We start from the raw sequence: 17,410 nt of genomic DNA, 5'->3' as shown, positions 1-17,410 counted from the left end.
AGACAAAGTGAAGGAATATCCATTTTGGAGGCTTTTGGGGTATTATCTCTTCCTTTGGTCACAATAACAACCCTGACTTCCAAGTCTGGATCATTTGTATTGAGATTTTCCCGGTCTGTAGTTTTGGTCACGATTGAGGAAAATCGTTGCCTTACATGGTCACTGTAAGATTACCTCGCAGTGTGAGCCAAGGGAAGTTGCTCTCTCAATAAAGGATTTTGCTGACCTCTTGGCTTCACTGATCCCAGAAGTTATCTAATGTTCTATACATCCTCTCTCACATCCACAGGGTGTTTCATAGATTCAGGGGTCTTTTGGTGCTGGGCCTTCAATGATCTCACAGGGGCTGTTGCAGAGTGAGCACTATGCCAGTTGGCTTTGCATAATTTGCTTGTGTTCACACTGTGCAAGCCCAGAAAGTGAATGAAAACAAATGCGCGATTGCAGAGTGGAACACATTATAGATGTAACAAGCCTTATGACTGCAGGAGGGGGGTAATAATGATACACTCACATAGGCAAAGGTTAGTAAGGGCACTTTCACACAGATGTATCTTAGGCACATGTACAGTACTGTGCATAAGTTTTAGACAGGTGTAGAAAAAATGTTGGGACTGATTCTGAGCCGGACGCAGTGGAGCTTTTTGCAAAGTGCATGGGTCCCGATTTTGTAAATACAGAGTCGCTGAACACGGGCGCTACAGAAATGTAAAGGCCATTCCTGGACGGTGACTGGGAGGTAAGAGGGGTGGCTATAAAGACACACTGAGATATTGCGTGTTATGGGAATGTTGCATGCGTGTTGCTGCTTACATAGGCGCACAGACACTCACACAAGAGGCAATACCCAGATGGAGAATCTGCACCTTCCTTAGGACTGGTGCAAATATCAATGGTGCATCTTTAGATGCATCAAAGGGTATTTCATTGTCTGTGGACACTGACAGCGGGTATCTAATTCTTTGCACATTCTGACGCACGGATGTACACCAGGGAAGGGCTTAGTAGCGTCATTAGTATAAAGTCACAGACCTGACTGCGGAAAAAGATGCAAAGATGGCCGAGAACACGTCCGACTCAGTCCCTATGACTTCTAGAGTGCACTGTGACTTTCACGGGTGCAAGGGGTAGGTCTACAATTGAATTGGCCAGTATGTAAGTCACGTGTGTGTGTGTGTGTACAGTACAACTTGCACCAGTACAGCGTGAACTAAAGTTACAAGTTACCACTCACAATGTACTGTTACATAGAACGTTTAATACATAGAAGCCTATCTGTCTGGCTCAGTCACTAGTCCATTTCTCCCAATTTGTCATCAGATCCACAGAAGGTGGAGGAGGAAGTGAGGCAGGTTTGACCCCTGCAGATGTTTTCTCTGTCAAACTCATCATTCTCTCATCTAATCTATGTGAAGCGTAATAAATATATAGAGACGTTTTCGAGAAGTATGAAAGGTGGTTGAGTCATGAATTTCCAGGCAGGTGGAATGTGGTATTTTTGTTCAAATATGTATCTAAAGAAACCTTATCCTCCGGGCAGATGATATTTTGAAATTCACAGCAACTTGTTACATATTGCTACAGCAATGAAAGTATTTATTTTCTTGAAAAAGGTGTTATCCAACCATCAGAGTATATTTGTACAAGGAAATCCAGGCTGACTTATTGCTAAATATTTTGGGTTTGGAATACCTGACCTCTGAGTAAGTCTGCATTTGGTTTTGTGCCATTATGTAAGAATGTATGTCCTGAAGACCATTCATGTATTGCTCAAACCCATTTAGTAGTAGATAATTTGTTTCTCTGCACATATAGTTGATTGAGGTCTCCATTCTGTGGTCATCAGCATATGTTACATCTCAATTCCAATAGTATGTTGGCATGTCTGTGAGTCTTTCCTTTTTACTTTCAAGAGATTCAGGGCCTCATTCAGAGGCGATCGGAGGATGCAAGCGGTCCCTCAGAAACTGGGCGGCCACTTGCATCCTGACCGCCCGCCTCTGTTGCGGTCGTTAGGCTGTGGGTTAACACCCACAGCTCTAACGACCGCTCGGGTGATGGTCGCGATGGTCAGATAGGGTAGGGTCTCACTTGTCGTAAGCCCCGGAGAGCTTCTGGCTCTGTCAGAGCCGGAAGCTCTCCACTGACATCACTAGTGATGTCAGTGGGGCCTCCCCCAAACGGCAGGCGTTCCCATAGGAACGCCTCCGTTTGGGCTGCCACCCCCCCGGCCCGCCTTCCAAACGGGGCGAGCTGTCAATCAACATCGACAGCTCGCCCCCTTTGGAAAGAGACCCGCTACGACCAGCGCTGTCGGTCGTAGCGGGTCTCACGCATGCGCACGAGGGAGCCGGCTCCCTCGTGCGCATGCGCACTGGCAAAACATTGAGGCGGCCGTGCGGTAGTAGAACGTACGGCCGCCTCTGAATAAGGTCCTCAGCGCAATTGGAGGAGCTCTTGTTAGAGGTTGTAGTGAACAGCGTTGTCTGGACGACAGTAAACAAATGATATTCATTATAATGATGGATTTGCACCCCCACTGGTAGTTGTAATTGTCAGCACCGTTCTGCAGTATCACTACTCAGATCAGAAACTTCGGGCCAAATGTAATAGGGTGAGAGTTTAGAAAATGTGAGAGTTTAGCAGTAATCTCTCACATTGGTTGAGTTTTATCTTCAAAATGGGAAAACATCTGAATGAGATTTTAAATCGTGAGAGTTTTTTAAGTCTAAAAAAACATGCAAGTTCGCTCTGTTACTTTGTTTTTGGACTCTATTACATTGGTAAAGTTTAAAAAGTGTCAGAAACTCTCACTTTTCTAAACTCTCACCCTACTACATTTGGCCCTTCCTGTCTGATCTCTTATTATTATTATTATTATTATTATTATTATTATTATTATTATTATTACCAGTTATTTATAAAGCGCACACATATTCCGCAGCGCTTTACAGAGAATTTTTGGCCATTCACAACAGTCCTTGCCCCAGTGGAGCTTACAATCTATATTCCCTATTACATGCGCACACACACATACACACTAGAGTTAATTTGTGTTGGGAGCCAATTAACCTACCAGCACTGCGGTGTATGACCCCATTCAGTGACATCTAACCTCAGGATTCACTGCCTCTTGCTTTACAGTTACCCCTCTTCCATCTGTACAAAAAAAAATATTTTGCACAAATAAAAAAAATACAGTAGCCGGCCTCTTTAGGCCACCGCCCGCCGCAGCACCCCAGTAACAGCGTTGCGGCACCCCAGGGAGCCATAGTGTGCACTTATTGGGAACCACTGAATTACACCTTAGTTATCATTGTTTACATTGGTCCATTGTCATCTAGAATTTAATTACCTAGCAGGATTTATTAACTTTTACTTAATAACCTTTATATAGTGCCAGTACATTGCACAGCAGTTTACAGAAAATGTATAATACGCATCAGTTTCTGCCTAGGGAACTTACACTCCAAATACACACATGCATGTTCACATATTGTATTAGGCCTCATTTATTAATATCACTGCAGTTTAAACAAATTGAGGAGATGAAATCCTCCATCAGGATAGACCATAACTTCATTTCCTCAGGTAAAAATTGTAGTTTCATTGTCTTAAGAAGTTATGGTATAAATGACATCATCAGTCCTCAGGACACCAGGCCGGTGAAGCGTGTCTCTTTACGTCAGCAGACCCAACATTTGGGGAGAGTCAGAAATTGGTGGATATCTATATTTGTAAAGAATGTTGCCACACCCTGGAGTTGGGATAACAAGATACAGTCTGTGAAATAAAGCATATCCCCCCCCCTCGCACAGAAAATATTTTAATATGAGCTCCTTTAAAAATGGCAACTGTTCCAGCTGTACATACATGCCGAACTAGCCGTGTTTGATGGCCCTCTGGTGATATGTGACAGTTGTGGGGCTGCAAGCAGATAACGCCAAATGCAGATTCTTTGTCACAACTGGGAGACATTATAGCTGTTAGCTACACTCTCAGAATGAAGTACAAAGCAAACCTACAAATTCACTTCCTATAAGTCTTTAAGTATGGCTTCAGATCAGAGAGGCAAACCTTGTGTAACAAATACGATACTTGGGACTACTCATGTATGACTTCCTCCCAAGAACACATGTGAAAGAGAATTTACTATGTCTAGTTATACTGATATACTGCCGGAGCGTAAAATGCTTTGTTTGTTCTCATTAGTTTGTAAACACTATAGATGATTCTTGTTCTTGGAAAATAAAAACCCTAAGGCTGTGCAAACAGGCATTAAATGAGTTCTGGTCTGATACATGGTACTTGTAGTTACACAGTAGGACCTGCACAGCCACAAATCCTGTAAACTGGGGCAAAAACATTAACCTGACATTTTAATACATTACAGGTACAAAGGAAATATTTGGGGGTCTTTTCCGCGTGGCGGAGCCACTGTAAATAAGCAATAAAAATGGTCTAATTCATTCCACTACGTTTCCTCACCTACTGCTGCCCGCATGAGGAAATCCTTTTGTTCTAAAAGTAGTTGAGATTTTATTATTATTGCTTTTCTGCATGTGGGCTGAGAACTTGGGAACTTGAAAATGGCCACTTCATTGTTAAGCCCTGAGAGAACCTACATTGTGGGCCGTGAACCTGGTGATGCTTTTGTTGTGCGGCTGAGAGAGACGGCTGCATCTGGTGAAGTGCATGTGAAAATGGTTCATTCTGACCCCCAAGGAGTCCCACATAAAAGCTGCTAATGTATCTTCCCAGACTATCCTTTGTCTGCAGATGACAAAGTGTTAAATCTCTCCACAGATTTGTGCATTGATACTGACTTGGTAACTGTGTCATCCCCTCCCCTTCTTCAGGACTTTAAGCCATGTCTAGGCATGAGAAATGTACCATAACATACACATTATAGGGATTGATACAGAACCCTCCTGTGTGTTATAATCACAAGCCTGTAACTACAGCCCCTTCTTTTCCAAGGCTCCGTTCAGGCCTTTTTTGCAGCATAAGATTTGGCTCCGGTCTCGAGTCACTGACTGAGGAATGGATTTACCTAATACATCTTGTGTATTCTTCAAATACCTTTGTGATTAAGAGCGGAGACTCTCTGCCTTACAACCACAGCCCTGAGCCGTATGTCCCCCTAAGATTGCGGGGTCGTGCCAGTACAGAACACTTTCTAGTCTATGTAAATCTTGACAATTCGTTTCAGAAGATCAGATTACAGGGATTGACCGTATTGAGGCCTTGTGGTCACTGAAACATATTTTCCAAATGTTGTATTGCAGCTGGTTGAATCTGACAGCCATGAATTTTCTCTTTTGTTTGCAATCTCTCATTATTTGTAATGATTCTGTGGGATCATTCCTGGACGATCAGACTGTTGTATTAAACCTGAGGAGTCCTGCGTTGGATTAAGGCAGCAAATACCTAGACTCCTAGAAATTACTTGAGATGCAACTAGCTTTATAGATTCTATATAATTGTTAGTTGGGGTTTAGTCCTAAATTTTTATTATGCCTTAGCTCAGGCCTGGCCAACCTGTGGCTCTCCAGCTGTTGTGAAACTACAGGTCCCAGCATACCTTCCGACTGATCGGCTGGTAAAGCATGCTGGGACTTGTAGTGTCACAACAGCTGGAGAGCCATAGGCTGGCCAGGCCTGCCTTAGCATGTTGTAAACTTAAAAAATAATATGGCACCAAAATGGATCTGTTATTTCCAGGTCAGGTTCAGTTAAAAGGGGCAACACTTGAACTACATGAGTCAGTCATGGCATTTGAGAAGCTGGTCAGTTTAATCTCTCAGCTCTTATGATGTAGATTTATTAAGGGGTGAGAGATCACTCTGGTCACATACGAACCATTTTTTATTTAAAGTATAAAAAAGCTCCAGTATCTGAAGTTAGTAAAAACACAAGCTCTGTTATATGTTGGTCTGTACAGTGTCCTTGGTGTTTGCTGAGGTTTAACATATTCATGAAGAAATTAAATATTATTGTATATCCATTTATTTGTGTAGTCTTCACGAACTGTATTTGTGTTTTATGTGGCAGCAGTTTCAGAAATCCAAGGACGCAGTATTTATAAGCTGTGCCCCAGCATGGCCCTGGAATAGGATAGATGCTACAGCCGCAGCGTGTAATCATTTTGCACAAAATAAACCTGTCACCTTGATATAGGGAGATAGTGGAGGCCGTCCTAATGTGAGCTGAACCACCACTTTCTGAGCATGCATGCTATCCAGTTGAGTTCAGTGAACTGTAGTTTAGGTAATGGGTAGATTCAGCTTTTAATTGCACACAGTTGAATGAATACATTTCACTAGTATATGTGCCCAGTTTTTCTACTTGCCCTTAGAGAAGACCTAAAGGGCAAATGGCTCCATAAAGGACACCACACTGCCCACTTAACTGGAGAACTATATGGGATAAATAGCTATTTGGGTGGTCTACTGTCTCGCTGGTCTGGGAGAAATCCCCGGTAGGTCTTCTGGTAAAATAGGTGTTTGCAAGTTCTTCGCCAACACCAGGAGAAAGAGAGCAAATCGGTAATCGGGCAGCTCCAGGCCGCACTCACAAGACGCGTCATTTCATAACCCTAAAGAATACAAACTATGGACTTTGAACTTCTTTTCTTTCAAAGAAAGTGATGATATTTATGTTGTTAGAAAGAATTAAGAATTGGGAGATAACTTTAGCCCCATGGAGATTTAATTGCACTCTGATGTCAGCTAGGAAAAGTCTAAGCTCTGTCATGTATATGTGGGTATACCTGTTAATAGTCACCCAGGTTGGGTAACTTGAGCCTTTTTTCCACTGCAGCAAGCTCCCCATCCTTGTGGTCTCCCTGCCTTAATAGTAGCCAGCCTAGCCTGTGTAGAACTTGGACCGGTTATGGATTTTAGTTGTGGATACATCGCCCGGTGTTATATATGTATGTTCAGAGCTTTCCTGTTCATGTCAATGGGGTTCCTATGGAATGGGTATGTAATATCGGCAGTCGGGATGCCTCCTTTCAGGATACCGACAGCGGCATCCCGATGGTCAGTATCTCGACAGGGGTCAGGTAAGTACACTAACCCACCCCTCTTGTTGCCTAACACCAACCCTCCCCAACCCACACCCAAACCCTCCCCGTTAATGCCAAAACCTAAGTCACCCCCCTTTGTGCCTAAACCTAACCCTGCCCCCTTAGTGCCTAGCCCTAACCCACCCCCCCTGGTGGTGCCTGACCCCCCTTCCAGGGCTGCCTAACCCCCCAAAACCTAACCCCGCTATTCTGCCTAAACCTAACACCCCCCCACCACCACAGCTAACAGCTAAGGCGCCCCCGGCTTACCTCGTTCGGGCTGGCGGCCTATCTTAAGTCCCGTGTCAGGTTTCCACTGTCCGGATTTAGACCGTCGGCATCCTGTCCACCGGTCTTGTAACTACATCCCGTTACTTCATGTGTCGTGGTCACTCAGTTCAAAATAATGTGCAAAGTTTAAGCAAAATGATCACAATAAATTGGCTATTTACTAGATTACAGAGTTTGGACAGTGAATTCATGGTTTTATTATAAGGATTGAAAATTACTGAACAAAATCGATCGTTACTAGTTTCCCTCCATAAATTATATCGTTTATGCGCTGATGATCTAATATGTGAAGAGACTGCAGAGACCTCTAGTGGCCATAAATCAAACCAATGGACAGTTCCACTATGAAAATGTTGGTTTATAAAAAATATCCCTACTTGAATAGGGGGACATTTTCTGACATCACATTCCTATGCCCAGCACAGCAGCCCTGATGAAATCATAGGACCCATTGTAAGAGCTTGCCACAGTGTGGTGCCACTAACCACTGTATACATACTGCTTGCTCCAACCCACTCGGCTAAGTCCCAGCACAGTAACTATTGGTAGGGGAGAGCCCCTACTTCTTTATACAAAGCGCAATTGTCCTTTTTAAAGTAACCCAATGAAAGTAAAGCAAGAATGGATTGTAAGCTTGAGAATGTAAGGAGTCAAATAGTGCATCATTACAGAATTGACCCATTGGTGTTTAAAAAACTTGTTTTGGTTCTGATAGAAGCATGTAAACCTAAAACCCATTCCATTGTGTGTGTCCAGACCCATTTGCACTTATACTGGTGTTGCAGCACTTAGATTTTTTGAATACTATTAGTTTCATTAAAATGTACGGAAAGCATGTGTATGCACTTGATAAAGCCCATTGATCTCCATGGGAGCGAATTGTGTGCAAACCCAAAAGGGGCCGTCAGCCTTGTGCCGTAGGTTTCCTGTCCATAACCATGGCTTGCTTTGTAATGAGGTTGCACGCTACACATAAAACACAATTGAAATGAATAAGGCCACTGATGAAAATGGAGTTACACAGCACTGGTGACTGTTTATTTTTCCTCCACATTTTTATAGAGGTTTGACTGATCTTTACTAATAAATAATAATAGCAGAGTCCCTAGGTCAGTCCCTCACTGCCAGCCATTTAGGACTTTGCTGCTATTGACACTACTATCATTTTGCAGTGGGGTTCTTAGCAGATCTGTTCATATAATTTCTTATGGTTTTCATTTGGATTAAAACTACATTTCCCCTGTGGAGTACAAATATGCTATATTACCTTTCCTTTTTAAATAGAAGAAAACATTTTATTTACTTTTAAAATGGTAAATTGAGTTTGCAAAATGTTTAGATCAAAAATAGTAGAGTAAGTAAATGTTTCGGTATTTTAACTACATTGTATTACTGTTTCAGTATCATAGAACACAGGGGGCGATTCAGACGCGGACGCTAAGATGCCCTGTCTCGCATCCAAAAGAGGCCGGGTATGCAAATTCCGCGACCGCACTGTCTGGTGTAAGGACGCCCTCTATGTCTTAGAGAGCGACGGCAGAGTGAGCGCACGCCGGAGTATAAAGACGCCCACTTTCTCTCTTAGCACACGTCATCCCCAGGAAGTGTATAATTAATCGGTGACATTGAGAGCCATCGGAGCTGCACACAGCGCATGAGGTAGACCCTACCCCACCGCAAGCACTGCGATCACTGCAGGCTGAAATACAACCAAGTGATGTGTACAGTGACGCTTCCATGCTAATTATGCACGCCCATGAAACTCCGTTTTGAGGCCCAGACACGCCTGCGTTGGCAGCACCACTCCCCCATTCACAAGCACCTTCCCTGTTACCACCCACAAACGGCGCTATCTGTCACTGAAATTAGCGTCCAGTCTGTGTACTACGAGCGCACGATTCCCGATCGCAGTGACTGGTTCGCGCACATGCACTGCGACGCATACGCATGCGCAGACGAGCGACAATTGCCCATAGTGAGCGATCGCAGCTAGCGTCTGGGTTTGATCGGCCCCACAGTATTATGGATTTTTAGTCCCCTTTCATTATCCTGGGGTTCCCTGTTGTGGAAAAGTAGGGGTGAGGAAGAGCCACAAAGATGGCATATTTTGGGAGGGTATTCATAATAGGGATTTTTGCCTAGACTGGTCGTGGTATTAAAGGGGGGATGCCGTCCTGGGGGCTACCTGTAAATAGTGGGGGCTGGTTGAGGAATTTTGCCGCCCGTTTTTATTTGTACAGAGTTTTTCTCATTTATTTCGGTGGAGTTTCTGCATGCATTACATACGATGCAACGCCTATTGAAATAAATGTGATATTCAAGTTAATATTATGTGTAATATATATTTGCATATGTGGCTGTCACTTGTTTTTTATTTTTTTCCAATTTTTGCGCCAGCAGTGGGTAAGCTAATTAAGCAGGTTATTAAACAGTAATAATTGTGTATGCCAGTGTAGTGATGTGAAGCATGGCACAGTACAGTACATTACTTCATAAACCGTACTTACAATTCTATAATCTGTGGTGAATAATCCGTCCCTGACATGAGGGAAAGTAGGGGCTGCATTCATTGTCCAAAAGCACAAACCCATTCAGTTTAAATGTTAAATGGCTTCCTGGAGACACTACTTAGTAGGAGCACTGAATAAATATGAGGCACTGTTCTACTTTCCAAGAGCAAGTAATGGTGTTGTGTTGTCTCCTTTCTCTTCCTATAATCACCCCTGTGATCTAATTCATCTTGTGTGAGAGGACAAAAAACAGAAGTGTTTGTGTGGAGAAGGCCTCCTAATTAGTACACAACCTGCAATGTTAACATTCCTTGGCTCAGTGTTACTTATTACATACATGTTTAGCGTTACAATTGGCCACTCTTTGGGGTGCAATGAACCGTACTAATTGTCAGAAGTCAGGGCAGGTAGGAGGAGTGAGCCAGCAGATGAATGTAAAGTGCACTGGTGTATACTGCTAGTGCAGCTGATATGGAGTATTTGCTCAGGATAAAAGCACATTTTGCAGAACCTTTAATAATAGAGTGTGTGAAAAACTGATTCATATATGTTTTTTATCAACAAATATAGAAATCTGTTGCAAATTTGAAATGCTTGAAATATATTTGTAATAGTTATTACATAGTAATGCTAATGTAACTACTGTGACTATTTCAGTGCAGTTCATTCATATGGTAAAATAGAGAAATATTTTAAGGTACGTTTCACTAGGTTCTGAGCACCCTCTTTGTTCCTCTTCATTTCTTGCACGCCCAGTGGACAGGGATAGAAAAACCTGTAGCCAGTCATGTGACTCAGTTGCTAACAGCAGCACTGATTATTTAAGAGCTGATCTTATATGAGCCTGTGACCCGTCTTCTTTGTTTGTTTAGTGTGGACCGGGCTGTGTGTGATGGGAGCAGTGTCATGATGTGAGGAGGAATCTGGGGGCAAACCGGAAACCACACTTGTTGTATCCAGACTGCACACAGTGGTGTTGGTCAATTGTCCATTTCATGTGAAATAAGGGTTTGGAATAAGTCCCTCATTGTTGCTCAGATATTCATTACAATTTTAATAAGACCGATGTTGATCATTTTAGAATATAAGCTCACATGTAACACTCTATTTTTGTACCAGTTTGTAACTGTAAGTTTTAGGGGTCTGTTTACTAAGCAGTGTTAGGAGACAAAGTGAAAAGTGATAAGGTTCCACCCAATCAGCTCCTAACTGCCATCTCACAGGCTGTGTTTGAAAAATGACAGTTGGGAGCTGATTGGCTGACACCTTATCACTTTTCACTTTGTCTCCTAACACTGGTTAGTAAATAGACACCTTAGGGGTCTATTTACTAAGCAGTGTTAAGGGGCCTATCCATTACCCGACTTTATGAACAATGCGTGTGCACGCTGGTTCCTTGTCGTCACCTACTGTCTACTGAACATGCCCGTCAACCTGATGACAGACGTCAGGTTCAGGGATAGGGAGGTCAGGCTCTGCACTGAATGACATACAGTGAACGCAGTTCAGTGCGGGCACCGCACCTCGGCGACCTGAAGGTCTGTACGCTTGCCGTTCAGACTTTCAGGTCGCGTAGTGAATAGGCCCCTTTAGGAGACAGAGTGAAAAGTGATAAGAAAGTGATAAGGTGCTAGCCAATCAGCTCCCAACTGTCATTTTTCAAACACAGCCTGTGAGATGACAGTTTGGAGCTTATTGGCTGGCACTTTATCACTTTCTTATCACTTTTCACTCTGTCTCCTAACACTGCTTAGTAAATAGACCCCTGTGGATGTTGCTGTCTGCAATGTTATTATTTGTACACTACTGCAGAATAATATCTGGTACTTTATAAAGAAATGATAGCAGCGGTGATAATAAAACTGCGATCATGACGTACTGTATATAGATGCGGCTCTGTAACTTTAGGGCTCAGCTACGTTTGACTGAATTCCCTTTTTTTTTTAAGCAATCCTTATTAACGAATCGTAAGAATATTGGTGATTATATTGAATCCCTTTTCTTTCTATTTCTGTACCTGTTGAATCATAGTACAAAATCACATGTAATATTGCTGGAAAGCAGCTACTGTAATTGGGACTGGTGTGTTTGAAGGGTAATGTAAATGCTTTGTGTAATTTGCCCTTACAATACCATTGCACCTGCAGTGTCACCCTTGTGACTGATTATCTATAAGTAGTAACCGTAACCAGGACAGTTCAGCCTTGAAATGGGAATGTGGTGTTGTATAATGAGTAACATTTCTGCAGAAGTTCTAAAATGTACATTGTAACAACAGTGGAATTTAACTGTAACTAGGTTGTAGGGCTGTTAATGAGCATTTCTTATCAAGACTGTCTCTTCCTCCTACCACAGTTCATTTAAGACTGTAAAAGACCCAAGTGATTCAATATTTTCCTTTCTCCTTTTAGGGACCTGTCGTCTCCAGATCCTGCCATGGAATATGTTAAGGTAAGGTTATAATAAAAGCTAAAAGTGATATCCTGCTCTGAGTTCTGTGTACTAAACATTACAAAGGCAAATGTATATCTCTTAGGATTTACAAGGCATAGTTTATTACTTGAATCTCCTATTTGTCATGAGTTTGGCAGGAAGACACCCATCAGCGCAAAAGTCCTGCCAGGTCTGAGACTTATGATACGTTCCAGATATCTTATTTCTTGTAACGGCGACTTCTCTTGGGACTGGGCATTTTTGTAACATAACATGTTATATATAGACAGAACATCATTGCCTGTATTGGCTACTAATCACAAATAGTCAATCCATATTCACTTTCATTTTCCATAACTAAAACGCAATGGAAACACAAATGTCACTCTGACAGTAGGCACCAAAAGCAAACATTTAAATGGCATGTGTATGTTATTCTATGTGCATAATTGGGGCGCTCCAATGCCATCACTTCAGAGTTCTTTAGGAAAGTGTGTGTAATAATATGGATAAACAACCCCCATTCTATAAATTATAATGCATACTAGAATTTGCCAAATATACTTTTGCACTATCTTATTTTACTACTAAATGACACATTCTCTGCAGTTTTCAGAAATATACTGTACTTGCATAAATCTAGCCTAGTAGTAGTATAAGTTACTAGCTTAACTCATCAGTCAGTGGGATGTTAGGTATTGTGCCCCACATTGCAGGGATTTTACCCTATCCTTCTCCCCACATTCCTTTTTGTTTCCCCATCTCTCTATCTCTCTCTCTGCACCTCTCCTTTCTCTCTCTCTCTCTCTCTCTCTCTCTGCACCTCTCTTCTCTCTCTCTCTGCACCTCTCTTCTCTCTCTCTCTCTGCACCTCTCCTTTCTCTCTCTCTCTGCACCTCTCCTTTCTCTCTCTCTCTCTCTGCACCTCTCCTTTCTCTCTCCCTCTCTGCACCCCTCCTTTCTCTCTCTCTCTCTCTCTGCACCTGTCCTTTCTCTCTCTCTCTGCACCTCTCCTTTCTCTCTCTCTGCACTCTCATTTCTCTCTCTCTCTGCACCTCTCCCTTCTCTCTCTCTCTCTCTCTGCACCTCTCCCTTCTCTCTCTCTCTCTCTCTCTCTCTCTCTGCACCTCTCCTTTCTCTCTCTCTGCACCTCTCCATTCTCTCTCTCTGCACCTCTCCTTTCTCTCTCTCTCTGCACCTCTCCTTTCTCTCTCTCTCTCTCTCTCTCTCTCTGCACCTCTCCTTTCTCTCTCTCTCTGCATCCCTCCTTTCTCTCTCTCTCTCTCTCTCTCTCTGCACCTGTCCTTTCTCTCTCTCTCTCTCTCTCTGCACCTCTCCTTTATCTCTCTCTCTGCACCTCTCCTTTCTCTCTCTCTCTCTCTGCACCTCTCCTTTCTCTCTCTCTCTCTGCACCTCTCATTTCTCTCTCTCTCTCTCTCTCTCTCTCTCTGCACCTCTCCTTTCTCTCTCTCTCTCTCTCTCTCTCTGCACCTCTCCTTTCTCTCTCTCTCTCTCTGCACCTCTCCTTTCTCTCTCTCTCTCTCTCTCTCTCTGCACCTCTCATTTCTCTCTCTCTGCACCTCTCCTTTCTCTATCTCTCTGCACCTCTCCTTTTTCTCTCTCTCTCTCTCTCTGCACCTCTCCTTTCTCTCTCTCTCTCTCTCCACCTCTCCTTTCTCTCTCTCTCTCTCCACCTCTCCTTTCTCTCTCTCTATGCACCTCTCCTTTCTCTCTCTCTCTCTCTCTGCACCTCTCCTTTCGCGCTCTCTCCCTCTCTGCACCTCTCCTTTCTTTCTCTCTCTCTCTCTCTCTCTCTCTCTCTCCCTGCACCTCTCCTTTCTCTCTCTCTCTCTGCACCTCTCCTTTCTCTCTCTCAGAACATGGGGGTGGGGCTTAGATGGTGTCGGGGCGGAGCTCAGCTCCGTATCTATGCACCTTGAAAAAAAGAAAACATTCGGTTATGCTGTGCCATCGATGGAGGGAAGCCACCTGGTTCTCCCCCATCGATGGTAAAAGCATTCAACATTGACCATAAACCATCGATGATTATGAATCATCGAAGGTCGATGGCCATTCCTATGCTGTACAGCTGCAGCCCAAGCCTTCGTATCGAGATGTAGTTTAAATCCCGGCTGTCAGGATGCCGGCGCTCACAATGCCGGCGCCAGAATCCCAACACCGGATAGAATCCTGGCGCCAGCATCCCGATTGCTGGCATCCCGACCGCCAGTATCCCAACAGTAACTAGTGGGGTTAGGGGGAGGGTTAGAGTCAGGCACTAGGTTTAGGATGCAGGGGAGGGAGGTTAGCTTTAGGCTGCGGGGAGGGAGGGTTAGGTTTAGGTGTAGGGTTAGAATACTTACCGACAGGTGTCAGTATCCTAACCCTGCCGGGATGCCGGCGTCGGGATTCTGACCGTCGGGATCCAGAGCGCGGCATCCTGTACCTAACCCTCTGTATCTGCTGGATCTTATCTTCTTCCCCCCACCCACCCAGTTTTTTTTTTTTTTCCTTTATTGGTATTGGTTAGTGTTTTTTTTGCAAACTCTTGTCGTGGCGGGAAAGTACACTTTACGTAGCAGTACAAGTTAAGTTTATAGTTTATGCACTCACCTTGGTGACTATGTTAGTTGCACCACCTTATGGGGGACAGCAACACCTCCCACGTGGGATGGGTAGTCGTTAATTTTATCAAAAGTTATTATTACTTTATTCTGTATGTACTGTATGGCTTATACAGCTGATTGGGAGTTTATTACATTATATAAAAAGTATTTCTGAATTCCTGTGGAGGGTTCCTTATTCACCATTTATCTCCATGCTGGTGGTAAAACTGATGTCATTGTTAAAGCTGTGTATGTACGATTTGGTTATGCAGTGATAATAATAGCAGTAAAATCTGTTTAGCAGCGACAGTAAAGAATATTCCACTTGCGGTTCTACCACTTGCATCTTTGAGCTCCAATACTTAGATATAGATAGATTTTGGGGCGAGGAATTACTTGCCCTTTTGTAAACACTGCAACTACATGAAGTTCCTTGTTAATGTCAGAGAAGAAGCAGCTGGGCCAAGTCTATAGTGCCCATACACACTGCAATTTGATGGACAATTTTGCCCATTGCAGACATCATTGGCCTGAAAGCACTGTGTGCATGGGGAGAGATCAGACATCTAACTGGAAGGATGGTAGATGAGGCCTGATAATGATTGGATCTGACTGTGTATATGATCATTGTCCAGCCCGGCCAGCCGCATTAATGCAGCTTTACGTACAATTAAAGTGCAAATCTAACAGGGATCTGGATTTCCCAGTAGAGTCGAGTTTATGGCCAGCTGAAGCTGTGAAGAGTTGAATTGGTTTTTGGTGCCCAGATAGACATTGCATTCACACACCAATAACTCCATTTTGTCTCCAGGCCTGAGATGTTTCCATTGTAATAACTTTTTCACAATTCCCCTTTATCTAAGAAGCAAAAACAATCCATGCAGCTCTGAGTCCGTCTGCTAACAAGCCATGAAAAGAGATTTGCAAAAACAATAGCGCATTGTCCCCTGTGTGAGATTAGTGCAAGTCGTATGAAGTGGATAATGGATGTATTAGCTGGAGATGTAGGGTTCTCTCCGCCTGTGTGCACACATCATACAGGACAGGCTCCATCCCCCTCATGGGACACAGGATCAGACTGAGCTGTGTATGAGTAACTGTACTGGATCTGAGCTCTTACCTCAGAAATCAAGTTTCTGTGAGCTAAATATAGAGAATGTAGGGCACACCAGTCACTGCTGAGTCCACATGCCAAGAACGGGGAGGTTTTTATTCAAATAATGATACTTTCAGATGTGGACGGGTGGTTGGCGAGCTAGGCCTTTCTACCATGAGCACCATATCCGGCTGGAAAATAACATGTCAAATTTATATCCTCTAATTGTTGGATTTGTCATTTTTTTTTTTTCCCCACATAAAAGTGATGTATGCAGTTCATTGCTATGCTCTGGAATATTAGTTACAGATAGAATGCTGTGTACTGCAAAAGGAAAACCCAGTTTTATTATAAATATGAAGGAAACTTTCAATCCTGTTCTAGCCCTAGTTTTAGGACTTGGTTTGTAGACATATAGTCATTGTCTGTACTATGGGCCCGATTCAGACCTGTTCGCTATCTGCGTACGCTTGCTAGATGCGTATGCAAATTTTTCAAAGTGACGCCACGGGAAGCAATTGCTCGCCAAGGCATAAGCACGCCCACCATGTCTTACCGAGTGGCCACTTTGTCTGAGCATACGCCCAATCGCACAGGCAGAGCCGCCCACCAGCACTACGTCATCTCCAGGAAGTGTATTAAAACATTGGTACATCGAGCACCATCGGATGTGAACGCAGTGCTTGAGGTAGCTTTACCCTACCGCAAGCATTGCGAGGAAATCAGTGTAAAAAAATGGCAAGTGATGTGTACTATGACGCTGCCTGTTAATTATGCACTCCTCTAAAATGGCGTTGAAACACCCAGGCACGTCTGCGTTCGCATCTCCAACCCACCGTTATTAGTGTCCTGCCCCTGTTACCACCCACAAACGGTCTCTCCTGTCACTCATTACCCTGGGCTGCCTTTGCTGGGCGAGCGAGAGGGTTGCGAACGCAGTGTGTAGTTCGCGCATGCGCAGAATGAAGCATGCGTGTACGCAGAACATTGGGCCCCTTGTGAACGCACAGCGCAACACGAGCGAGCAGATGGGGCAATGCGATGAACACCGCCATGTTGCTAAATGCAGCAAGGTACTACACATCGTACTGTCGTCCACTGAATCGTGCAGTGTGTACGGACGGCATGATGTATCGTGCTGTTGTTGGGTACACACATTGGACCTCATTCAGAGCCGCTCGCAAAAAGCGAGCGCTCGCTGTGAATGAGGGCGGCCACTTTTTAAAAAAAAAAAGCTGGCCTCCTGGCCGCTCGCTAAGCTGTGGGTGACCACCCACAGCTTTTGCAAGCGGCCAGGTGATGATCATGATGGTTGCAACCATCGCGAACATCGGGATTGTGACGAGACCCTTGTGGTAGGGTCTCGTCTACCGCAAGCCCCAGTGAGCTTCCCGCTCTAATAGAG

The 17,410-nt window shown here is 43.8% G+C and overlaps 1 protein-coding gene across 3 annotated transcripts in view; it reads left to right on the top strand.

Moving 5' to 3' along the window:
• BCAR3 (BCAR3 adaptor protein, NSP family member) overlaps window positions 1-17,410 on the top strand; it is a 111,640-nt gene that overhangs the window by 31,578 nt on the left and 62,652 nt on the right. For all 3 annotated transcript variants that reach the window (XM_088458456.1, XM_088458458.1, XM_088458459.1), the window contains one exon: window positions 12,282-12,321. In XM_088458456.1, the coding sequence (XP_088314582.1) occupies window positions 12,282-12,321 (40 nt within the window). The remainder of the gene's footprint in view (window positions 1-12,281; window positions 12,322-17,410) is intronic.

This window comes from Taudactylus pleione, unplaced genomic scaffold (assembly GCF_031769625.1).
Source record: "Taudactylus pleione unplaced genomic scaffold, aTauple2 ptg000835l, whole genome shotgun sequence".
NCBI classification, from domain to species: Eukaryota; Metazoa; Chordata; class Amphibia; order Anura; family Myobatrachidae; genus Taudactylus; species Taudactylus pleione.
This window is presented reverse-complemented; position numbering and strand designations above follow the sequence as displayed.